The sequence below is a fragment of the Pyrus communis genome, chromosome 2 (assembly GCF_041283825.1).
Source record: "Pyrus communis isolate YQ-2024b chromosome 2, ASM4128382v1, whole genome shotgun sequence".
Classification (NCBI taxonomy): Eukaryota; Viridiplantae; Streptophyta; class Magnoliopsida; order Rosales; family Rosaceae; genus Pyrus; species Pyrus communis.
In genome coordinates, this window is record NC_142566.1 from 22,958,240 (window position 1) to 22,976,910 (window position 18,671).

The following is an 18,671-nucleotide window of genomic DNA, read 5'->3' on the forward strand; positions in this document are numbered from 1 at the left end:
ATTTAATATGAAAAAATTGCACTGCTAAACTAGAATTTTACTAAGCAATCAACAATAACGATGCGAGAAATGCTAAGAAGATTATTTCAAAATAAAGACTTTTATGTACTGTAAGATTCCACACCGCCCAAGGGGTGGAGTTCCTACACCATCAAGGGGAGTGGATCATGTAAGCCTTATATGTATATTCCTATCTCTACCTAGCACGAGGCTTTTTGGGAACTCACTGGCTTCGGGTTCCGTAGGAACTCTGAAGTAAAGCGAGTTCGCGCGAGAGCAATCCCAGGATGGGTGACCCACTAGGAAGTTCTCGTGTGAGTTCCTAGAAACAAAACCATGAGGGCGTAGTCGGGACTCAAAACGGACAATATCGTGCTACGATAGAGTCGAGTTTGGGATGTGATGGGGGCCCGGGGCTGGATGTGACATAGACTATGTCATTTCATTATTTAACGTCAATTTTATATCAATTTTATGTCAATATTATAAAATATTATGTCAAAAATATAAGGTGATAGTTAATATCCAATGTCCCTCGTGTTAGGATTTGGACAATACAACATTATTCAATACAAAAGTCAACTAACCACCACATAACCCAAATAATCAAACATGATTATAATACCCTTTTCACCCCAATTAAAAAAAAAAAAAGGTAAACCCCTTCATCAACCAAAACCTCATTAATCTATCCAAGCAAATCCAACCCAAAAATTACCCAATGAGTCCTCAAACCTAATTTGTTAAGTCAGGAGCTTGTAGCTCGATTTGGTTAATAATTTTTTTTTTCTTGCTAATCAATAAGATAATATTTTTACTCATCACTTTATTTATAACCGTTTAATAAGTTTAAATTTTAAGATGTGTATAATGGATTTCAAAATTTAAACACATTCAATGATAATAAGTAAAGTGGCAAGCGCGATCACCACTTGATAATGATAGGCAAAAATGCATCCTACTCATAGTTCTGAGTTTGAATCTATCAAAAACATGAAACAAATAATTAAACAATTAAAAACAAACTTGATAAAAGATGAAATTGGCATTCATAAATGAGTTAATAAATAGAGTGAGGGGTAAATAAAATTTAAAAAAAAAAATAAAAAAAAAAATGGATAAGCAAATTAGCATGAATGCATGGTGATGCCATGGTGGGATGAGAGAGTGAGTAAATGGGTAAAAAATGAGGAATAAAAATGGTGGGTTTAATTGTGGGGGATTTAGGGGTTCTAGAACCAGAACCAGAACCAATCGAAATTCTCTGTCTTTTTGGCACAAAAATATAATAATTATATAAAACGGGAACAAACAACATCTTCCATTTTTCCTTCACCACCCTGATTTTCTTCCTCTCCCTCTGAAAACCCTAATTGCAGCTCTGCCGTTTATCTCTCTCCTTTGTCTCAAAGGAGTTAACTTTAGCTATAAGATCAGGTATTTTGTTTTTTGCCTCCCCTCATCTCTCTGTTCTGATCATTTGTGTTGGATTTTGATTGAATTGTGGGTAATGGCAATTGAAACTTGCATTGATTTTGTTGAATTCTGGTGAATTGAGCTTTGTGGGATTGTGGATTGGTTTCGATTATTGTTCGTTTGATTGTCTGATTTCGATCTTGTTTGTGTGATGAATTTGGGTTGGTGTGTTTGAATTTTGCTGTGATTGTGATGCTTGTGATTCAGCTGTGTTGTAAATGTTGTTGAATTTTATTGGATGAGGTTTGATTTAGCTTTGTTTGGTTCCCGGGAAAATTTTGAGGGTTGGATAAGGGCAAGGTGGTTTGTGGTTTTTCGGATGTGCTTTCGTTGTCGTAAGTTAACTAGGTTGATTGAAGAAGAGGAGACAGAACTCAGTTTAGCTATGTGAATTTCCCGGGATTTAGTCGAGGTTATTGGTTTTAAGGTTTTTGTTGGAAACTGAAGCCACCCAAATCTGAATTTGAAGTTCTTGTCTTTTCCTTCGGGTTTTTGCATGAGTAAACAAACGATCTGTGTATGTTGATTTGATTTTAAGAATGGTTGGATTGATTTCGGATTTGGGATTGGTAGGCTGCAAAGTTTTTAGGGTTTTTCTATTTGGGAATTTCATGTACCAAGTATTTGTCTTTTCATCGAAACTTGATTTAGTTCTTGTTATTATGTAGATGGAGTGGTCATCCCCTCTGTGTGAAGAGTAATTGTCATTGCAGTGTAAAAGGGGTATACTGGAAGCAGACCGATGGAGGCAAACATCTGTGACGTCAATCATTTGGATGCTGATGTCCTTCTGCCTCCACGAAAACGTCTGCTTGCTGGTTTGAAGAAACAGAGCCCGGATGGTGATAGTGTTGCATGGCTGTCTCTAGTTGCTACTTCAGCTGCAGCTGCAGATTCAGCATCAGCTTCAGCTTCTGCATCTTCTTCTTCATCGCATTCTTCAAGTGAATTTAACACCCGCCTTAACAATATATTGAGTTCTCATAACTCTAACCTTTCGCCGGAGCAGCTAGTAGAGGTCTCCAATTCAGCTGCTAGTGCTGCAGCGAAGGCTGCAGAGGTTGCGAGGGCTGCAGCTGAAGAGAAAGCTGCAATAGCTGCGAAGGCAGTGGCTGCAGCCAAGAGTGCTTTAGATTTGGTTGCCTCTTTTTCTGAAGAAACAGCAGGCAAGGAAAAACACCTGAAAAAGAACAAGCTCAAGAAGCATGTTCCAGTTCAACTCTTGTACAAAAAATACCGGCCAATTGAGAATTGTAAGAAGGACGAAGAGTTGGCCCGAAAGTTGCACAGAGCTATAAATAGCTCTCCAAGAATTATAAAGAATTCATCAAGTGCTGACGGAAAGGGTCATAAAAACAAGAGGCCTAAAATCTCACATGGTTCCGAGAAAGTTAGGGTTCCCAATGGGAGCATTGTTTTGGAAGAAAACCCGGCAGCTACTTGCAATGGACATTCCATGGCAGATAAGGTCAATGTTGAAGGCACCATCCAAGACTTGTACGAAAATGGTAGACCTGATAACGTGGGTCGAATGGAAATGGATAATGGAGAAGCAGAATCAAGTCATATGAAGGAGAAAAATTGGGATGCTGTGAGTACCACTGGTAAAAAGAGGGGAAGAGTGAAGCTAAAAAAGTTGCCGTTGAGCAATTGCACCTTCAGGGATCAAGCAAATCTGAAAGAAGAAACAGATGCAAGAGGCTCCCCATTGACAGACATGAACATGGGTAACCCTAATGCCGGAAAGAAGCCTTTGTTTCCCGTGGAGTCTTCAGCCGATAGTATGCCACCAATTGAGGCTGCACCGGTGTGGAAATGCAAGGATTTCAAGGCTCCAGCGTGCGGGAAACAAAATAAAGTGCAATCTTGATGTCAAAAGGATATTGTTGTGACAGGTGAGCTATGAGGTAGGATTGGATAGCTGAGGTAGGATTCACAACTTCACGTCTTATAGAAATCGGCCTTATTTCGTTACCCTTTCTTTTTTTCGCTCCATTTGGCTTTGTAATGAACTTTGAACTGACTACATGTAAATTTAGATGTTACATTTCTTGCATCCGTCGGCTCGTCCGAATTGCCTGTTGTTCATTTGACAGCAAAGCAAAGCTTGAAGCTGAGATAACAGGGATGCAATTAGCATGTCTAGTGTTTTGTTGATATGTTGCACAATAATTACTGCTGGTGTGCTCATGGATGTAAAAAAAACATTCTCATTCCTTTTCCTTTTCTGGTTTTTACTTGCAGTGAAAGTTCTGCTTTGAATTATTTACTGTGTGAAATTAATGAAATGGGGTCAATTCTTACAGCAATTATGAAATGGGGTAAATTCTGCTGGTCTTGATCCAATCTTGAATATGCTGCCAGAAATATAAAAAGAAAATAATTGTGCTTTAATTAATGTTAAACACCTTTTTACTTTTTATAATACTGGTGTTTAATGGTGATCTCACTTGCCATTTAGTACTATGGTAGTGGCATTTCTTTTCACTTGTAAGTGAGAGGTCTTAGGTTCTATTATTGTCAAAGGCGAATTTGAATCATATTATTATTAGCTCATTGTGAGGCTAAGCTCACACCTCTCATCCTTAGTGTAGATAATATCATTTGTTAAAAAAAAAATTGATGATCTCAGTTTAAGAGTTGATTAGAAAAGACGATCCGTTCTCGACATACGACAGTTCCACTTTCCCGCAACTAAACTCCATATGATTTACTGACTAGTTTCGGTTAATCAAACTCTGAATCTATCAAAAACACTCACTACTAATATGTCCAACTTTTATCAAGAAAATACAAAGATTCCATCACATAACACTAAAATTAAGCAACATTTGGATCACTGGGTTCTTTCTCATATAACTGTGAATAAAAAGTTCTAGAACGATCGAGATTCATGACTAGTGAATCCTCATTGAACAATTCAATGACCAATAATCTAACGGTTATGAATCTTTATTCAAGTTATGAGCGAGTCTATACTAAAGCGGAGAATTTTATATTGAACTAATAGCACAAGAGATTTTTTTAAGTATGGTGTATCCAAGTGGTACTTTACAATTCATAATACAAATGAAGAAAATAATATATCATTTCATATTCCTTTTTATTTTATGACACGCGAAATACTTGCTTCATGTAATCCGCTTGGATATTGGGTTTGTCTAATAGTACAGTTACAGTGGTCTGTCAGTAATTTAAACTGTGTTGGGATTGGGGTTACTGTCCAGTAGCGCTGACTCTTGAAGAGCCAAATATTAATTGGAAGGTGGGCTCGCCGACCGTGGATGAAAAAGTAAAACAGTAAAATATTATGGATGACCTCATTTACCTAAAATGACTAACCCTTCTTATAATTAAATTACAAAAAATGAAAAAATGAAATACTACAACTAACCTTAATGAGAAACTAAAAGACTTTTTAAACGTCTAAATAATCTTCTACCAACCAATCCAACACCCTTTAACAAAATAGAAAAAATAAAAAATTACGACAATAGCTCACTCACAAGAGTTGAGTTCGAGTGCACCACTTTCTCGCAAGAGCTGAGTTTGGAAGAACTCAAATAGAGGAGTTTCGTCCATTTGCGAGTGAGCTATTATAACATTTTCACTTCTATTAACTTTTGGATCTCATTCTGGCTTATAAACTTCGTAACTTTCATGCATTCTATTAATTCTTAATTAACAATTCAATAACTACATCAAACAGTAAAAAGATAACACAAAAATTCTAGGATACTCGGAGTTAGCACTTCAAATCTTTTAATTGTTAGATTATGATTTTTCATATCAAAAAACAAAAATTTAACAATCAAAACATTCAATTATCTCGTATATTAGAATCCCTCCCTTGAGATGCTAAAATATATAAAAAATTCATGATGTCGTGTCAGTGCATTGCCATAGTTAATTAGTTTCAGAAGTTGCTGTTGTACGTCTGCAGTAACAACAAAAACCGAAGGTGTGAAACCTTTATTTTTCCGAAGTGGGCCCACTTCTTGTTGGGCGGTGGCCCCACTTGGGTTTTCATGTTAGTTGACACTGGAATTAAGCATGTTTCATTTGTCAATTGATTTGCTGCAAATCTGTTGATTTATTGTACATGTAATGTCATGTCACAAAAAACGCAGTTCTAGCAGTTAGATCAATTACATTCATTGTTTTTTATTAGGATATAAATTTACCGTAATTATTTATTAATGTTTCTAATTAAGTACGAATCTTAACGCTGTTTATTCGAATATAAATTCATCACAATTCATTGAATTATATTCTCGCTAAGCACGAATCCGTACTGAAGATGCATGCTCTTGTCACATTAATCTTCCAATCCCAAAAAATTAGGAATAAGATTAGAGAGCAAAACAAAAGTCAAGAAAGGATTAAGAAAACTAAAACCCTAACTCAAGAAAGTCATCAATCTTCATCATCAGTATAAAACTTGTGGGAAAGCATTGTTCTGGTTTTAGCTAGTAGTATACAAGCCAGCAGGGGCAGATATCGGAAGCGACAGCCGAATTCTCTATCCGAATTTTTCGACATCAATTTCTTGCGAAAATCGTTACTAATTTACATCTCTTATATTTATAGTTAATTGAAAATTAATAAATCATATTAGATGCGTAATCAACAAAATTAAATCGCAATCAATAGGTCATACGTGCAGAGGGGAGTCATTTGGAAGCGTTAGACATGGTGTGGTAGGTGTTGCCGGCATCATCATCCTCCATCCTTCATGATTTTCTTCACTTGCCAACCTTGATCTGATGGTTGCTCATCCCAACATTCACCTTTTCCACTTTAGATTTATTTTTCATCTCGCTCTGGTTCGAAGTACTGCCATTGATCCACGGGTGTTGGAGGCACTGCTGAGTTGTTGGCCGCTTCTCTGGTGCAAAATCGAAAATGGGGCAAAGAAACTCTGCAAACTCCCGAGCGTCAGTCTCTGAAAATTTGTACCTATCAATCAGTATTTTATCGAGTGGCCAAAACTTCAGCCTGCGGATTCTCTTTAGATCACCATGTCGATCAAAGAAGTCCTTGGAACGAGCTCCGCCAATTGCTACCTGAAAACCCAAGCATAAGAGAGGAATGGTACCAGACAAAGTTATTCGAGAAATATAACTATACAAGGGTGATTAAGGATTAAAATTTCACCTTTCGAGGCATCTTCCCAAGGAGTTCCATCATCAATGCAAGGTGGTCCTGAAATCAATCCAACAAATATTTCAATTGCAAACCAGTAAACAGAAGGCAGCAAGAAATGGAGTATTCTCTGCATAACATGACTGAATCGCACAAATTTGACAAACTGCAAGTATTAATTAACACGAAGAACTAAATACAGCGATAACATAAACCTGATTCAAAATGTCGAATTGTACAAAAAGAGAAATTCCTTTCTACATATATTAGAATTGTCTGGGGAGCCGGGGTTCAAAGCTTTAAAAGAGAAACCAGGGGTTTAATTGAATTCTCAAATATGGAAAAAACGGATACTCTCTACAACTTTATTGCGATAGAATTTTGTTATAAAACAAAAACAGAATGGTGTAAAAGTGAAACCATCTTTACCTCATCCTCACTAAAGCCCTGTCCCACCTTTGGAGCAAACAACATATCGCCAGTTGCAAGCTCGAAGGCAGTGCAGGCAAATGACCACATATCAACTGAGTAAGAATAACCAGATCGAAGGATAACTTCAGGAGCTCTATACTGCCTTGTTTGAATCTCTTCTGCAAATTGCTTGTTGGCCCAACATCCATTTCCGAAATCAACAACCTTGCACATTACATCAATCCCATCCAGGTTTCTTTTGGACTTGGGAAGTTCAACACCTCCCATAGATTCTCTTCTCAACGAAATCTTAGCAACTGCCTTCCTTGCCCTCCTTTTCAACTTTTTCTCAACAAGAGTCATGGTGGCTCCACCCTTCAGGTTCCCTTCAGGCCTTTCCAGAATTGGTGTGAGGCCAGCCCTGACTGGATCTTTGGCAGGATCAATGGTGTTACAGAGAAGAATGTTTTCGGGTTTGAGGTCAGTGTGGATTATACCAAGTTCTCTATGCAAATAGTCGAGACCTATCAGTATACATTTGCAGATCTCCTTAACTTTATTCAACTTAAGGCCTTTGTAACGGTTATACTTGATCAACCGAAGTAAGCTATCGCCAAGAAACTCAAGGACCATGCATTGATGCTGCCCGTTCGGGCCTGCGTGCTTAAAATGGTCAATCAGTCGCACAACACACTTGGAATGCATGGGGTCGCCTTCCGCAATACTAGAAAGAAGTTCAATCTCATGAAGAGCGGCTTGAGCAAACTGTGCTGCACTTTTCTGAATCTTAAGAGCAACGTACGTCTAACAAATACAAAAGAGAAACAAGATGAAGCAACAATCGGAGTAACTGAAGTAAACAAATTATTCTTCCTTCGATTTATCTACTTCACACGGATGCATGGAGCAACGAAAGAGCCAAAAATGGAAGCAGAGAACTAAAATTTACAATCGTAATACGAAAACACAGAGAAATTATGCATTCAACATTACTGCATAAGCAGAACAGATGAAGATAATGTCTTGTTGACAAAAATCACTTCTTCAGCCTATCCAAAGGAGATCAAACACCGAATCGAAGGCAATCGAATATGGTTGAAAGTTAAATCATGCATCAATAAAAAAAAATGCATGGAAAATGCAAATTCGTAAAGATTAAGGAAGATCTTAGACATATAAGCATCAGAATACATAGAAAAATGCTAAAGTCGATAAATATATGTAAGTTATGAATGAAAAGCAAATAAATTCCAGGGATTAAAATGTAATGCAGAAAAGATTTCATACCAAAAACTAATAATAAAAAGAAACATTTTCAATGACGCAAAAAATGAACGGAAAAAAGAAGCAGTTTGGCTTACAGAGGTGGTGGTGTCGTAAGCGAGCCAGACGGTGGAGAACTGACCCCAACCGAGCTTCCTCTGAGCCACGTAGCGGCCGCCGTTGAACTGATCGCCGACCCTGACGGCGTGGTAGCCTCCTTTCCTGTAGGAGTCGATGCCCTCATCGTCCTCCTCCGACCCAGATGAAGATGAGCACGACATTGATCCGACCAGGTTTCTCTCCTTTTCCGATCCAAATTCGAACTGGGTTTCCTGAATACGAACCCAAAACCCAAAAAGCAACGACCTTTACTGCGATTTCGTCAATGGAAGAAGATTTGAAACGATGGGTAAAAGTGGGAAGTTTGGTTGATTTGAATCGACGACTGCATTGCAATGAGGAAGGAGACTCACTCACTCTTCCTTGTGTCAGAGATTAAATGGAGGATTGTGTGGTGTTCAACAGAAAGCCTCTTCTCCTCTCTCCTCCGATGTCTCTCCACTTTTTTCTCCTTGCTTGCTTTATTTTCCTAGTTGCTTGCTATTGCTGGCATTTTTTCTCGATGCAGCAAAGTGGTGGGTCACTTTGCCTCTTCAAGATGGGGATGTTGTACGTGATCCGGACTAGATCATTTCGAACGTTTTAATCGTTTAAAATATAAAAAATAAATTTGTAATGGTTAAAGATTTGATTGAAATAGATGGTGTTTTATCATGGTGATGAAAAATAATTATGCTTATAATTCATGATAAGGGTTTCATCTTTATCAACTTTTCTTGTTCCTAACAACTAATTGTCGAACTCATTAACAATATCGCTACAGATTTTTTTTTTAAACATCTTATAACTCAGAGCACTATATTTTTATTATTTTTTTTCCAAAAAGGGGGACAACTGCGAGAGGCTTTGAGAAACTTCACTCTGTCCGTGGTCATAGTCAAACAGACTCATCAGCTCAGAGCATTGATTTCTGAGAAATTGCAAAATTAGGGATTTGGGGTTTTTGGGAAATCACTAAAAGTATGGGGTGGCCATGGATTTTTTTGTTTGTGGGGGGGGGGGGGGGCGCGGGGTGGGGAATGCTCATTAAGTGGAGTGAAGTGATCGATTTCTGAGGTGCTAGAAAGGGGTTGATGTTGGTTTGATGGGTGTTAGCCACCTGCCCAATAGTCTTTGCTTTCTTTATGGCTTTCCCCTTTTGTCTATTAAAGTCTAAATCATGAAACATTTGGGGCGTTACAAGTCATTGTGGTTTATAATCAATACGAGCACACAAATTGTGGTTTATCTTTTGTTCAAACAAGAGATATGATCACGAGAAGAATTCTTTATTTATTTATTAAGGGTGGGGATGTCATGTGGCGACGAACTCATTTTATGCAAGCCCTTCTACTCTTGGTCTGAACGCAAATGTTTGTACAACATTAGTAAGGCCTGAAATGTGCATGAAGTTGTGGACCTGTAGGTGCCAAAAGTAGAGTACTTCCAAACTCTTATTAGTGGTGCTAAAAATAAATGATTGAGAATAAAAATTGAATATCTAACAATTGTAAAAATTGAATTTAACGATTAAACTCTGAATGATACCAAGTGTTATGTGACATTAAAGTCATACCCATAAAGATAGAGGATGTTTCACATTTTTCCACACCCTTCTTTGACATCATCGCATATTGAAGGCATTTTTTTTCTTGAGGTGTGATATCCACACACCTCTTCTTACTTCTCACATACTTTTTTAATTTTCGGCCGTTGGATCAGATGAATTAAAAAAGATCAACGGACATAAATTAACATAGGGTGTGTGAGAAGTAAAAAAGAGTGTGTGGATAGGACATCTTTTTTCTTATTTAATCGAATATGAAGTTGAAAAATTCAAAACTTTGCCCCGTCTTAGGGGTTTTTGGAAAGTGCATTTAAATGTTTAGGGTTTAGGATCTATGATCTAAAATCATGGAGAACTCCAAACCCTAAAAGGCTAAAACCCTATTCAAAAGCACTTTGCCAAAAACAAACTCTAAAACACAGTAAAAAACACTTGAAGGTTTAGGGCACCTATGATCTAATTAAATTTGAGGGACAATTTGTCTAGTTGAATTAAAATTGAGGGTCATTGATACAATTTTTATTATTTGATTTTTCATATTTACCTATTGATTTAGCCTCACGTGCATGGTGGGTGACTCATTTTGACGAAAATTCTGACGGAGTTGATGAAAATGATCATAAGTGCACATTTTTTATACGTTAAGGGACCAATGGTAATAAATTTTTTCTTGGGCAATCATTTACTCAAAAACAAACACAAACAACTTTTAGCCTTTTTAAAAGCAGTATCAAAAGTACCAACTCAATCCCCCAAATCACCAGTAAATTTGATGTCCTTGCAATTGGAAATATATCCACTATCTCACAAAACATACATTTAGTCCTTACAATTGGTGAAATAATCAACAAAACTAGCAACAAAGTACAGTTTGGCAGCAGCAAATCAAAGCTTAATTGATCAACCACTCAACCAAATCGAGCTTTGGGTGCAATAATCTCCGCCACTGAGGACCAAGTCCCAGACACCCCAATCACCACACCCAACACCACAATGCACCCATCCAAAACACTCCCAAACCAACTCAGCTCATCCCTAAACACCATCAGATGAAACAGAGCAGGCAGCACAAACCCCAGCGCCACACACACACTGCTCCCCACCAGCGACAAGAAATCTGCGAAATTCGGCACCAGCAGCGCCACCAGGCTCACCCCGAAAACCGTCAGCCACCGCAGCCACAGGGAGTAGGTGGAGCCGCAGAACCGCCGCTCCACGACCTCGAAAACCGGGTTCATCATCAACGGGAGAGTGAAGAACAGGTTTATGCACAGACCCAGCTGCACCAGTGTGCTCACAACGCCCTGCCCGAAATTGGTTGTGATTATGTCTTTGGTTTCTTCCCCGAATGCGAAGTAACCCAGAATTCCAAATGATCCGTAGATCAGAGCTATGAATGCCATGCACAAGGCCAGGACTTTCCCGAAGTTTTCTTTGTTTTTGGCTTCGGATTCGAGGGGGAGGATCATTCCGATTCCCTCGAAGGCGTAAACTGCCACGCCGAGGCCGTAGAAGAAGACGGAGAAGCCGCCGAACGCCTGCAGAGCGGGTTTGTTTTGGAGGAAGATTATGACGTCTTCCACCATTACAACTCCCATGGCGCCGAGGTCGATGACGTCAGCGAAAATGCTCAGAGGGGCGAGATGGGTCAGGGTTGGAATCGAATTCAGACCCAGCTGGAATGGGAAACATCCCCAGAGGTAGATTGATTTTGGGGTCAGACCAAGAATCCGGTCCGGCCCGGAGTAATTGAAGACGAAGGCTAAAGTGTTTGATATGAAGATTAGGTAGCTGACGCAGAACCCGGCCTGGGCGAGGACGATCATGACGTCGACGGAGAACCGGCCGACTGGGCCGCAGACGGCGAAGCCCAGGTCGCCGAAAGACGCGATCTTTGAGAGGCCGCCGCCGTGGAGGGAGTCAAGCTTGCGGCGGGTGTGGATTAGGAGCATCATACAGTGGTAGGTGAGGAAGGCGACGGAGAAGAGCATGAGGGAGCCGAAGACCCAGCCGGTTTTCTTGAAGGTGTAGGGTAGACCCAGCACGCCGGAGCCGACGATGGCGATGAAGACGTTGGCGAAGGTCTTGGGTTGGGAGGAGAGCTTGCTGGGTTTGGAGAGGAGAGGAGTATCTTCCCGGGGGAAGGGCGGGAGGGTGTTGGTGGAGGAGCCGGCTTCTTTGTCAAACCCCACCATGGCTGCTAGCCTGCTGCCGCTCTGTGCCGCTGGGTGGACAATTGCAAGTTTCTAATTTTTAATGGTAGAAAGTAAGAAATTTGGAAATTTGGGGTTTAGGGAGGAAGGAGAGAGAATTTGGAGATTGGATTGGAGTGAGAGAATTTGGAGATTGGATTGGAGTGAGAGAATTGACGGAAATTGGGAATTGGGAAAGATGGTGGATGTGGATTGGGGGTTGGGGGTTTGCTGGGTAGCTTGGTCGTAATCGAACTATCGAAGGAGCCAAATGAGAATAATTAGTTGAAACACGGTTCGGGGTAAGTGTCATAATAATATATTTAGTTGAAAATTTTATTTAAGATTTTCAATCAATTGTATTATTATATTTAATATAATACGTGGTATCATCAACATCATTTGTTTAAATTATATTTTATGAATTATATGATGATATAAGACGATCTAACAAATCAATCTCTCAAGAAAATAAAATGATGCATTATTACCATTTTATGTTTTATTTTTCTAAAACCTCATTTGTATTAATCAATAAAATTACAAATCCCTATTTAAATTGTTTTTTTTTTAATTTCATTAATTTCTGGATTATAAATTTCATTGAAATCTTGGTAAATCAAACATAATTTTGTTTTGGAGTTTCGTGACAGGTGTCCTCTGAATGTTACGGCTTCGGTGTCGTTATACTCATAATTTCTCATTGATGTAGCAATGTCGGTGACAACAGCGCAGACGAGCACCACCAGATTGACTTTCTAATTTTCTACCAAATTTGTATTAATTTTTCAATTTAGGACCTTTCTGTTGAATTAACAATTGCATCTTTTCAACCAATTATTGTCAACAAAGGGCCGTCTTCACGAGAGTCAATACGTCTTATCATCAATTGCATACAATCACGTTACGAAAAATACAAATATATGATTGTATACAACTGATGACACAAAAATATCTCTCATTTACTTCATACATTCACAATTCATAATTCAGATAATAAGCCAAACTTTATATTTTTTAAAATAATTGACTTGGAATGCAAGAAAAGAAACTACTCCATAAGGCAAAGTCTGCTATTGTCTCTTCCTCACATATTCTCGTTCACTCAAGACTCTAACCATTATGTTCCTAATTTAGACGTAGAAGAAACAAGTTCCTTTGACGAAACATTTAAGTTCCTAACTTCCAACCATGGTCAAATCATCAAATCATGAACATCAAATGTTGATGCAACAGGAAAGTAACCATGAATAATAATCTCTTTCATCAGCCCGAAGGCGCAACGACCATACCCTTTTTGTCATGCCAGAGTTCAGAGATGAAATGATCATGGACAAGAAGGCCTACACTTTCCCTTCCCCAACCATCTGATTATAAAGCTCCTTGTATTCTCCGTGGCGTCTCCTCACAAAACCGAACTAGTAACATGCTCCAACTCTTATTAACAGCTCAAATGCTTCACCCAATCAATTTTCTTTATACATACAAACATGAGACACTAGGATAAAAACTAGAACCACCGACCCCTCTGTTCTCCCTCCATTGTTTCCGAAATTCCAAAACTTGTTCCATCCTACCTCTTCAACTCAAACCTCTAATCATGTACATCATTGCAATAGAATTTAAAATTACATGGTCTGTATTCAAATCATCAAACTCACTCAAGAGCCTAAAACATATCCTCAAAATTCACAAACTGAAACTTCCAGCCATAGCTACTCCCGTATCCCTTCCCGGAAACTGCATTCCAACTTGGCAAACTAAAAGTACACACAACCTTATTCAAATGATATAACAAACAGAAAAGGAAAAATCCCAATTCTACGGTCTACCTACGATCAAAGTACACCTACATTTGAAACCGAGGGACATTTTTAAATCAATCAACTTCAGGTGTTTCTTCGGTTACCACAATATCATGACACTCAGATGCATAAACAGAGACATCATAAACAAAACAAGGCTAGTTCAACGAAACGAAAGCCCTCCGCATTCCTCGTTTAAGTCGAAAACTACCACGAAATCACAAGCAGAAAAGAGCTACTCAATTACGCTAATCCCATGATCACTAACAAAATTATTGATACTCAAATTTTCCAACAAATGTCACCATATCTAAAACCCAACAAAAAGACACAATCTTTTCCCCCAAAAACAACAATTACTATAAAACCTAGGGTTTCAAGTTGGACATTTTCCCCAAAATCATTCCAATTCCTTAACAACCTTAATTCCCATAGAATTAGCGGTACCAATAACTGACTTACAAATGGACTCCAATGGCATGTACTGGCAATACGGGTCGGACTGCTTCACCTTCGCGATCTCGTACACGTGCCTCACCGACAGCGTCGACGCCACCGCGTGTCCGGGACGGCTGCTGCCTGACTCGATCCCCGCGGCCTTCTTCAAGTACCAGGTGACGGACGGCGACCTCACCGTGAACTCGAAGGTGTTGTCTTTGAAGGCGGTGATGATCACCGCCATGGGCGTGTCGGGTTTGTACTTTTGGGTCCGGGCGTTGAAGTCCTTGCAGAAGGCCATCAGGTTGAGCCTGTATTGACCCAGAGCGGGACCCACCGGAGCTACGGGTCGAGCGGCTCCCGCCGGGACTGTGAGGCGGATCGTCGCCGCCACGGGTCGTCGGGTAAGGATTTCCTTCAGGGTTGCCATGGGTTTTGCTACTCGACTACAGACACTCGCTCTGGGAGGTCTGGGTTCTGTGGGAAATGGTGAGGGAAGCAAGTATGAGTAGGCCTTGGTGGGCTGGGCTTTTGGTTCAATACTATTGGGCCCAACCCATTATCATCACTTAGTTTTTATATTTTTTATTTTGAACAAAAAAGGAGTGATTAACTTTTTTTTTTCATTTTTTTATGAAAGAAGAGTGGTAACTTACTAATTTTTTATCAAGTCATGATTTTACCAACGATTAGGAAAAATGCGTAAACATTTAGAGCAAGGACCAAAATATTTTGATCTAGTACAAAAAAGAAAACCAAAATCGCTACGAGTTAGTAGTCTCTTCGAATGAAAATTTGTAATTTTAACTAAACATGCGTGTCTTCTGCGGCATCTAAGTGTACTCTCTTGGAGTGCATTAGTTTTGTGGCCAGGTGCTCGACCTTGTCATCAGTAGGGCACAACATAAAATTTTATGCATTTTCATTTCATTCAGTGTGAGAGTTGTCCTAGTCAGACAGTCTATCAATATCTTTTCTAAATTAAGAATGCAATTCTCTAAATGAAACAACAACCTTAGAATATGAGTAACAAATCTAGGGTTTCTTTTCCCTTTTTCTCCTAAAAAACCTAGGGTTTAGAATTTAGACATCTTCCAAACAATATTGATCCCCATAGAATTAGCCGTACCAAGACTTACAGATGGACTACAAGGATATGTACTGGCAGTACGGATCCGTGCTTCACCTTGGCAATCTCATACACGAGCTTTAACGACAACGCCCAGTATGACGCGTTCCAGTGCCCCGGCTTGCCCATGCCGGTATCAAATCAATACCGTAGGTTAGAGTAGTTTATGATATTATCTCGTTAAAAAAAGAACTTGGAAGACAAGGGAAAAAAAGCTGTATACATGGCCCATATATCTTCAATTTGTACATATAGGAAGACTACTGCTTGTAGAGTTTGCTATTAAACCAAGTTGAAAGTAAGCTGACTGGTGCAAGCCTTGCAGCAACTTATGCAATTCTAACATTCAAAAAAATTCTGATTTTAAAGAATCAAATTCGAGATTGTTAATCGTATCTCAAGTTGTACAGGACGTACAGTTAAAGACACCCGGAAGGGGAAGCCGCAGCAGGGGTTCAGGAGCGACTCAGAAAAATCCCCGACAGGGGTGGAAGCTCCATCTTATCTATGCAAGTTGTGTTCAAATGTTGCTTAAGACACCCTTGAGAAGGTCCAACCCTTCAGCTGAAATGCTTCTCCTCTTGTGGGATTTGGGAATTTCGGTTTTAGGAGGTGGATCTTCGGAGAAACAGACCACGACAACAGTGAGGTTATCACAGGTGTTCCGTTGGAGTGCCTCCTTGACAAGCACTTTTGAACATCTCTCGGGATCATTGTGCTGCATGAGCTCCTTCCTCACCATTGTGACTGCACACTGGCTGCTCATCACATCCCACAAGCCATCACAGCCAATTATCAAGAACTCGTCTTCTTCTGTTAGGACAATTTCCTCCAGCTCTGGCTCGGAGCTCAAGGGGCAAGTTGAACCTTTCGAGCCCTTGATATGCCAGTCTCCAAGAGCACGCGCCACGGATAGTTGGCCATTGAGGTAGCCATCATAGATGACACCACCCAGCTTTTCAATTCTTAATCTTTCAGAGGTGCAGTTAGGTTTGTGATCTTTAGATAGCTCAATTGCCCTTCCCCGCTTCCCCAACACAGCTCGACAGTCCCCAGCATTAGCGATTAGCATGGTCCTGAAAGAGTACAGCAGCATTCGCAATACAGTAAACATTGTAGACACAGATTTAATCATTATTGTTTCAACATTTTCAATGATTAATCAGCGCCAACAACCGTAATTACAGATCTTAATGTTGATTATCATAGACAGATAGATTCATAGATTAGTAAAATTGCTCACCTTCCTAAGATCAGGGCAGTTAAGGCAGTGGTACCGGAGGACTTATCGACAGAGCTAGCATCTGCAAAAGCATGATCAGCCTTCACAAAAGCCCTTCTAACTGCCTTTCTAACGACAGATGGAAAGTGCGAGTCTTCAACGATGAACTTAAGGATGTTGCTTTTGATGAATGATGCTGCATCAACACCATTATGTCCGTCAAAGACCTGCGGAAATCAACAAAATTTCAGTAAGAGATCACTTAATAAGATGGCTTTTGTCAAAAAGAAACTAAGGAAAATTTCGTTTGTATAAGTATGGTTGTCCCTGCATAAAAAGGACCACTCAAAAAGAAATTAACAAAACCAAGTTACACACCCCATAAAATGCCCCAGGGGAAGGCAAGTTTTCGATTTCACCAATACGATCGCTAAGATTATCTACGCAAATATACTCATCCTCCATGTACTGTTTAGGTCCTTTCTCCGAGCAGCTTCCTGAACGGAATACAAATACGAATTCGGCTGTCTCACTTGCCGGCGACTTTAATCCCATGCTTCCAACATCTGAATCCTAGGAAAAATGAGAGCATAGAAGAATAATTTGTTAATTTTCTTCTTCTTTTAAATAGAGGTCCATTAAAGCATACTAGTTGAAGCATTTCGCTTCGGTTAAGCATTACACCATTGACCTCAGAAAACTCTTTATATGCACAGAAATATGGATTGCATGCTACAACGAATCAATAATAAGGCGTGCAACGCAGTTTCGTCAAGGTAAAAACCAGATATGTTGCAGACATTGTCCCATTAAATTGCAGGGTTGGCACATTAAGATAACAGTTGAACAAGTTTGCTAGTAGCATTCCCTTACTAATTCAACACGTCGAAAAAATTTTCTTTTGAATCTAGCGTCGCATTCTTTAAATATTAAGCACCAAATACCAGATTCATTTCTGCAATTCAAATTTACTTCCCATCAAACAAAACCATCAAATGCATGTTCTTAATTAACTATGCAAAATTGACCCTTTTCGCGCACTGTATCTATCTCTGATCTCTCCGGTTTTGATGAGGCAAAGTATGTGCATTGTGCATAATTGCTTATAAAGTACAATAATTTGCATACCCAATTCAGAAAAAATGGAGATTAAGAAGAAAAATGAGGCTTCAGTCGACTTACTGATTCGGTCAACAATGCATAGCTAGTGCAATGTCGCATAACCGAGAGGTTTCTCGGAGGCTTTCCAGTAGGAATGTGGTTCGAATTGGCCCCAGCGTCGACGTTTTGATCTTCCATGATCGGCATTCCACCTCCCTTTAAGCACCCACCATCCAATCCGGTCACCTGTGGCGAGATATCTGCGGTTCCTGACGCCATTAATCTCTCCTTCCTAACCCATCAATCTCTCTCTCTCTCTCTCTATCAACCCTTTTCAACTAAACCACCATAACTTCAGCCAAAGCCAAAAGCAGCTGTCACACAACCCCCACCTGCTCACAGAAAAAGCACTTACGCGCAATCAATGCCTCCAAAAGCCAAAACCCAGCTGTCCAAAACCATCAAGCGCTCGATCCAAGAAGCAGAATTTCACACAACGGATAAAGAAAGCAAGCTCCTTCTGCAACTCCAAGCCTCTGTTTTTCCCAAAAGATTTGATTTTTCGTGCCGTTCCGGAGAAACAGATCGAAATGCAGAAAACCCAGATCAAGAATTCAGCGAAAAAGCAAGAATTCAAAATCCCAAATGAAATAATTCGAGAGAGATATACAAATGTGGGAAGAAAAACAGAGAGCCTAAGACCATAGCTTAGTAGTAGGGAAGGGGGAACCGTTGGAGGAGGAAAGAGAGGGAGACAACTGTGGGTATGATGCGTAGCTGGTTGACTGGCAAATCCAGGTTTTCCGGTCGACATTGTTGCGCA

The 18,671-nt window shown here is 39.7% G+C and overlaps 4 protein-coding genes and 1 pseudogene across 6 annotated transcripts; 1 reads left to right on the forward strand and 4 right to left on the reverse strand.

The window, feature by feature from the left end:
- The first annotated feature begins 1,086 nt into the window (after window positions 1-1,086).
- On the forward strand, window positions 1,087-3,785 carry LOC137747544 (uncharacterized). Its single transcript, XM_068487674.2, has 2 exons — window positions 1,087-1,437; window positions 2,145-3,785. The coding sequence occupies exon 2, from the start codon at window positions 2,219-2,221 to the stop codon at window positions 3,344-3,346; it is 1,128 nt and encodes a 375-aa protein (XP_068343775.2). The 5' UTR covers window positions 1,087-1,437; window positions 2,145-2,218; the 3' UTR covers window positions 3,347-3,785.
- Window positions 3,786-5,880: 2,095 nt separating this feature from the next.
- LOC137748835 (uncharacterized) lies at window positions 5,881-8,950 on the reverse strand. Its single transcript, XM_068489024.2, has 4 exons — window positions 8,394-8,950; window positions 7,051-7,836; window positions 6,634-6,681; window positions 5,881-6,542 (listed from the first exon to the last, which is right to left on the reverse strand). The coding sequence occupies exons 1-4, from the start codon at window positions 8,574-8,576 to the stop codon at window positions 6,222-6,224; spliced, it is 1,338 nt and encodes a 445-aa protein (XP_068345125.2). The 5' UTR covers window positions 8,577-8,950; the 3' UTR covers window positions 5,881-6,221.
- A 1,768-nt stretch (window positions 8,951-10,718) lies between these two features.
- LOC137748579 (amino acid transporter AVT3B pseudogene) lies at window positions 10,719-12,999 on the reverse strand (annotated as a pseudogene). The gene has a single exon (XR_015957719.1). The product of XR_015957719.1 is annotated as an amino acid transporter AVT3B pseudogene (transcript).
- A 1,216-nt stretch (window positions 13,000-14,215) lies between these two features.
- LOC137748714 (large ribosomal subunit protein uL11m) lies at window positions 14,216-14,886 on the reverse strand. Its single transcript, XM_068488891.2, has one exon. It carries the CDS (start codon window positions 14,824-14,826, stop codon window positions 14,359-14,361), a length of 468 nt encoding a protein of 155 aa, XP_068344992.1. The 5' UTR covers window positions 14,827-14,886; the 3' UTR covers window positions 14,216-14,358.
- Window positions 14,887-15,731: 845 nt separating this feature from the next.
- On the reverse strand, window positions 15,732-18,631 carry LOC137748574 (Protein phosphatase 2C family protein). Of its 2 annotated transcripts, none has more exons than XM_068488742.2 (4): window positions 17,930-18,631; window positions 17,126-17,320; window positions 16,769-16,974; window positions 15,732-16,601 (listed from the first exon to the last, which is right to left on the reverse strand). In XM_068488742.2, the coding sequence occupies exons 1-4, from the start codon at window positions 18,125-18,127 to the stop codon at window positions 16,046-16,048; spliced, it is 1,155 nt and encodes a 384-aa protein (XP_068344843.2). In that variant the 5' UTR covers window positions 18,128-18,631; the 3' UTR covers window positions 15,732-16,045. The 2 variants fall into 2 exon arrangements, with proteins under 2 accessions (XP_068344843.2, XP_088543692.1); XM_088687566.1 differs by having other exon boundaries at window positions 17,126-17,313; window positions 17,930-18,483.
- Between the last annotated feature and the right edge of the window lie 40 nt (window positions 18,632-18,671).

Coding starts and splice junctions, on each gene's coding strand:
- LOC137748714 (XM_068488891.2), bottom strand. CDS start 14,826: ATGGCAACCCTGAAGGAAATCCTTACCCGACGACCCGTGGCGGCGACG.
- LOC137748835 (XM_068489024.2), bottom strand. CDS start 8,576: ATGTCGTGCTCATCTTCATCTGGGTCGGAGGAGGACGATGAGGGCATC. Junction 7,837..8,393: donor CTTACGACACCACCACCTCT/GTAAGCCAAACT, acceptor TGTATTTGTTAG/ACGTACGTTGCTCTTAAGAT. Junction 6,543..6,633: donor TTGGGAAGATGCCTCGAAAG/GTGAAATTTTAA, acceptor TTGGGTTTTCAG/GTAGCAATTGGCGGAGCTCG.
- LOC137747544 (XM_068487674.2), top strand. CDS start 2,219: ATGGAGGCAAACATCTGTGACGTCAATCATTTGGATGCTGATGTCCTT.
- LOC137748574 (XM_068488742.2), bottom strand. CDS start 18,127: ATGGCGTCAGGAACCGCAGATATCTCGCCACAGGTGACCGGATTGGAT. Junction 17,321..17,929: donor ATGCATTGTTGACCGAATCA/GTAAGTCGACTG, acceptor CATTTTTCCTAG/GATTCAGATGTTGGAAGCAT. Junction 16,602..16,768: donor ACTGCCCTGATCTTAGGAAG/GTGAGCAATTTT, acceptor GTACTCTTTCAG/GACCATGCTAATCGCTAATG.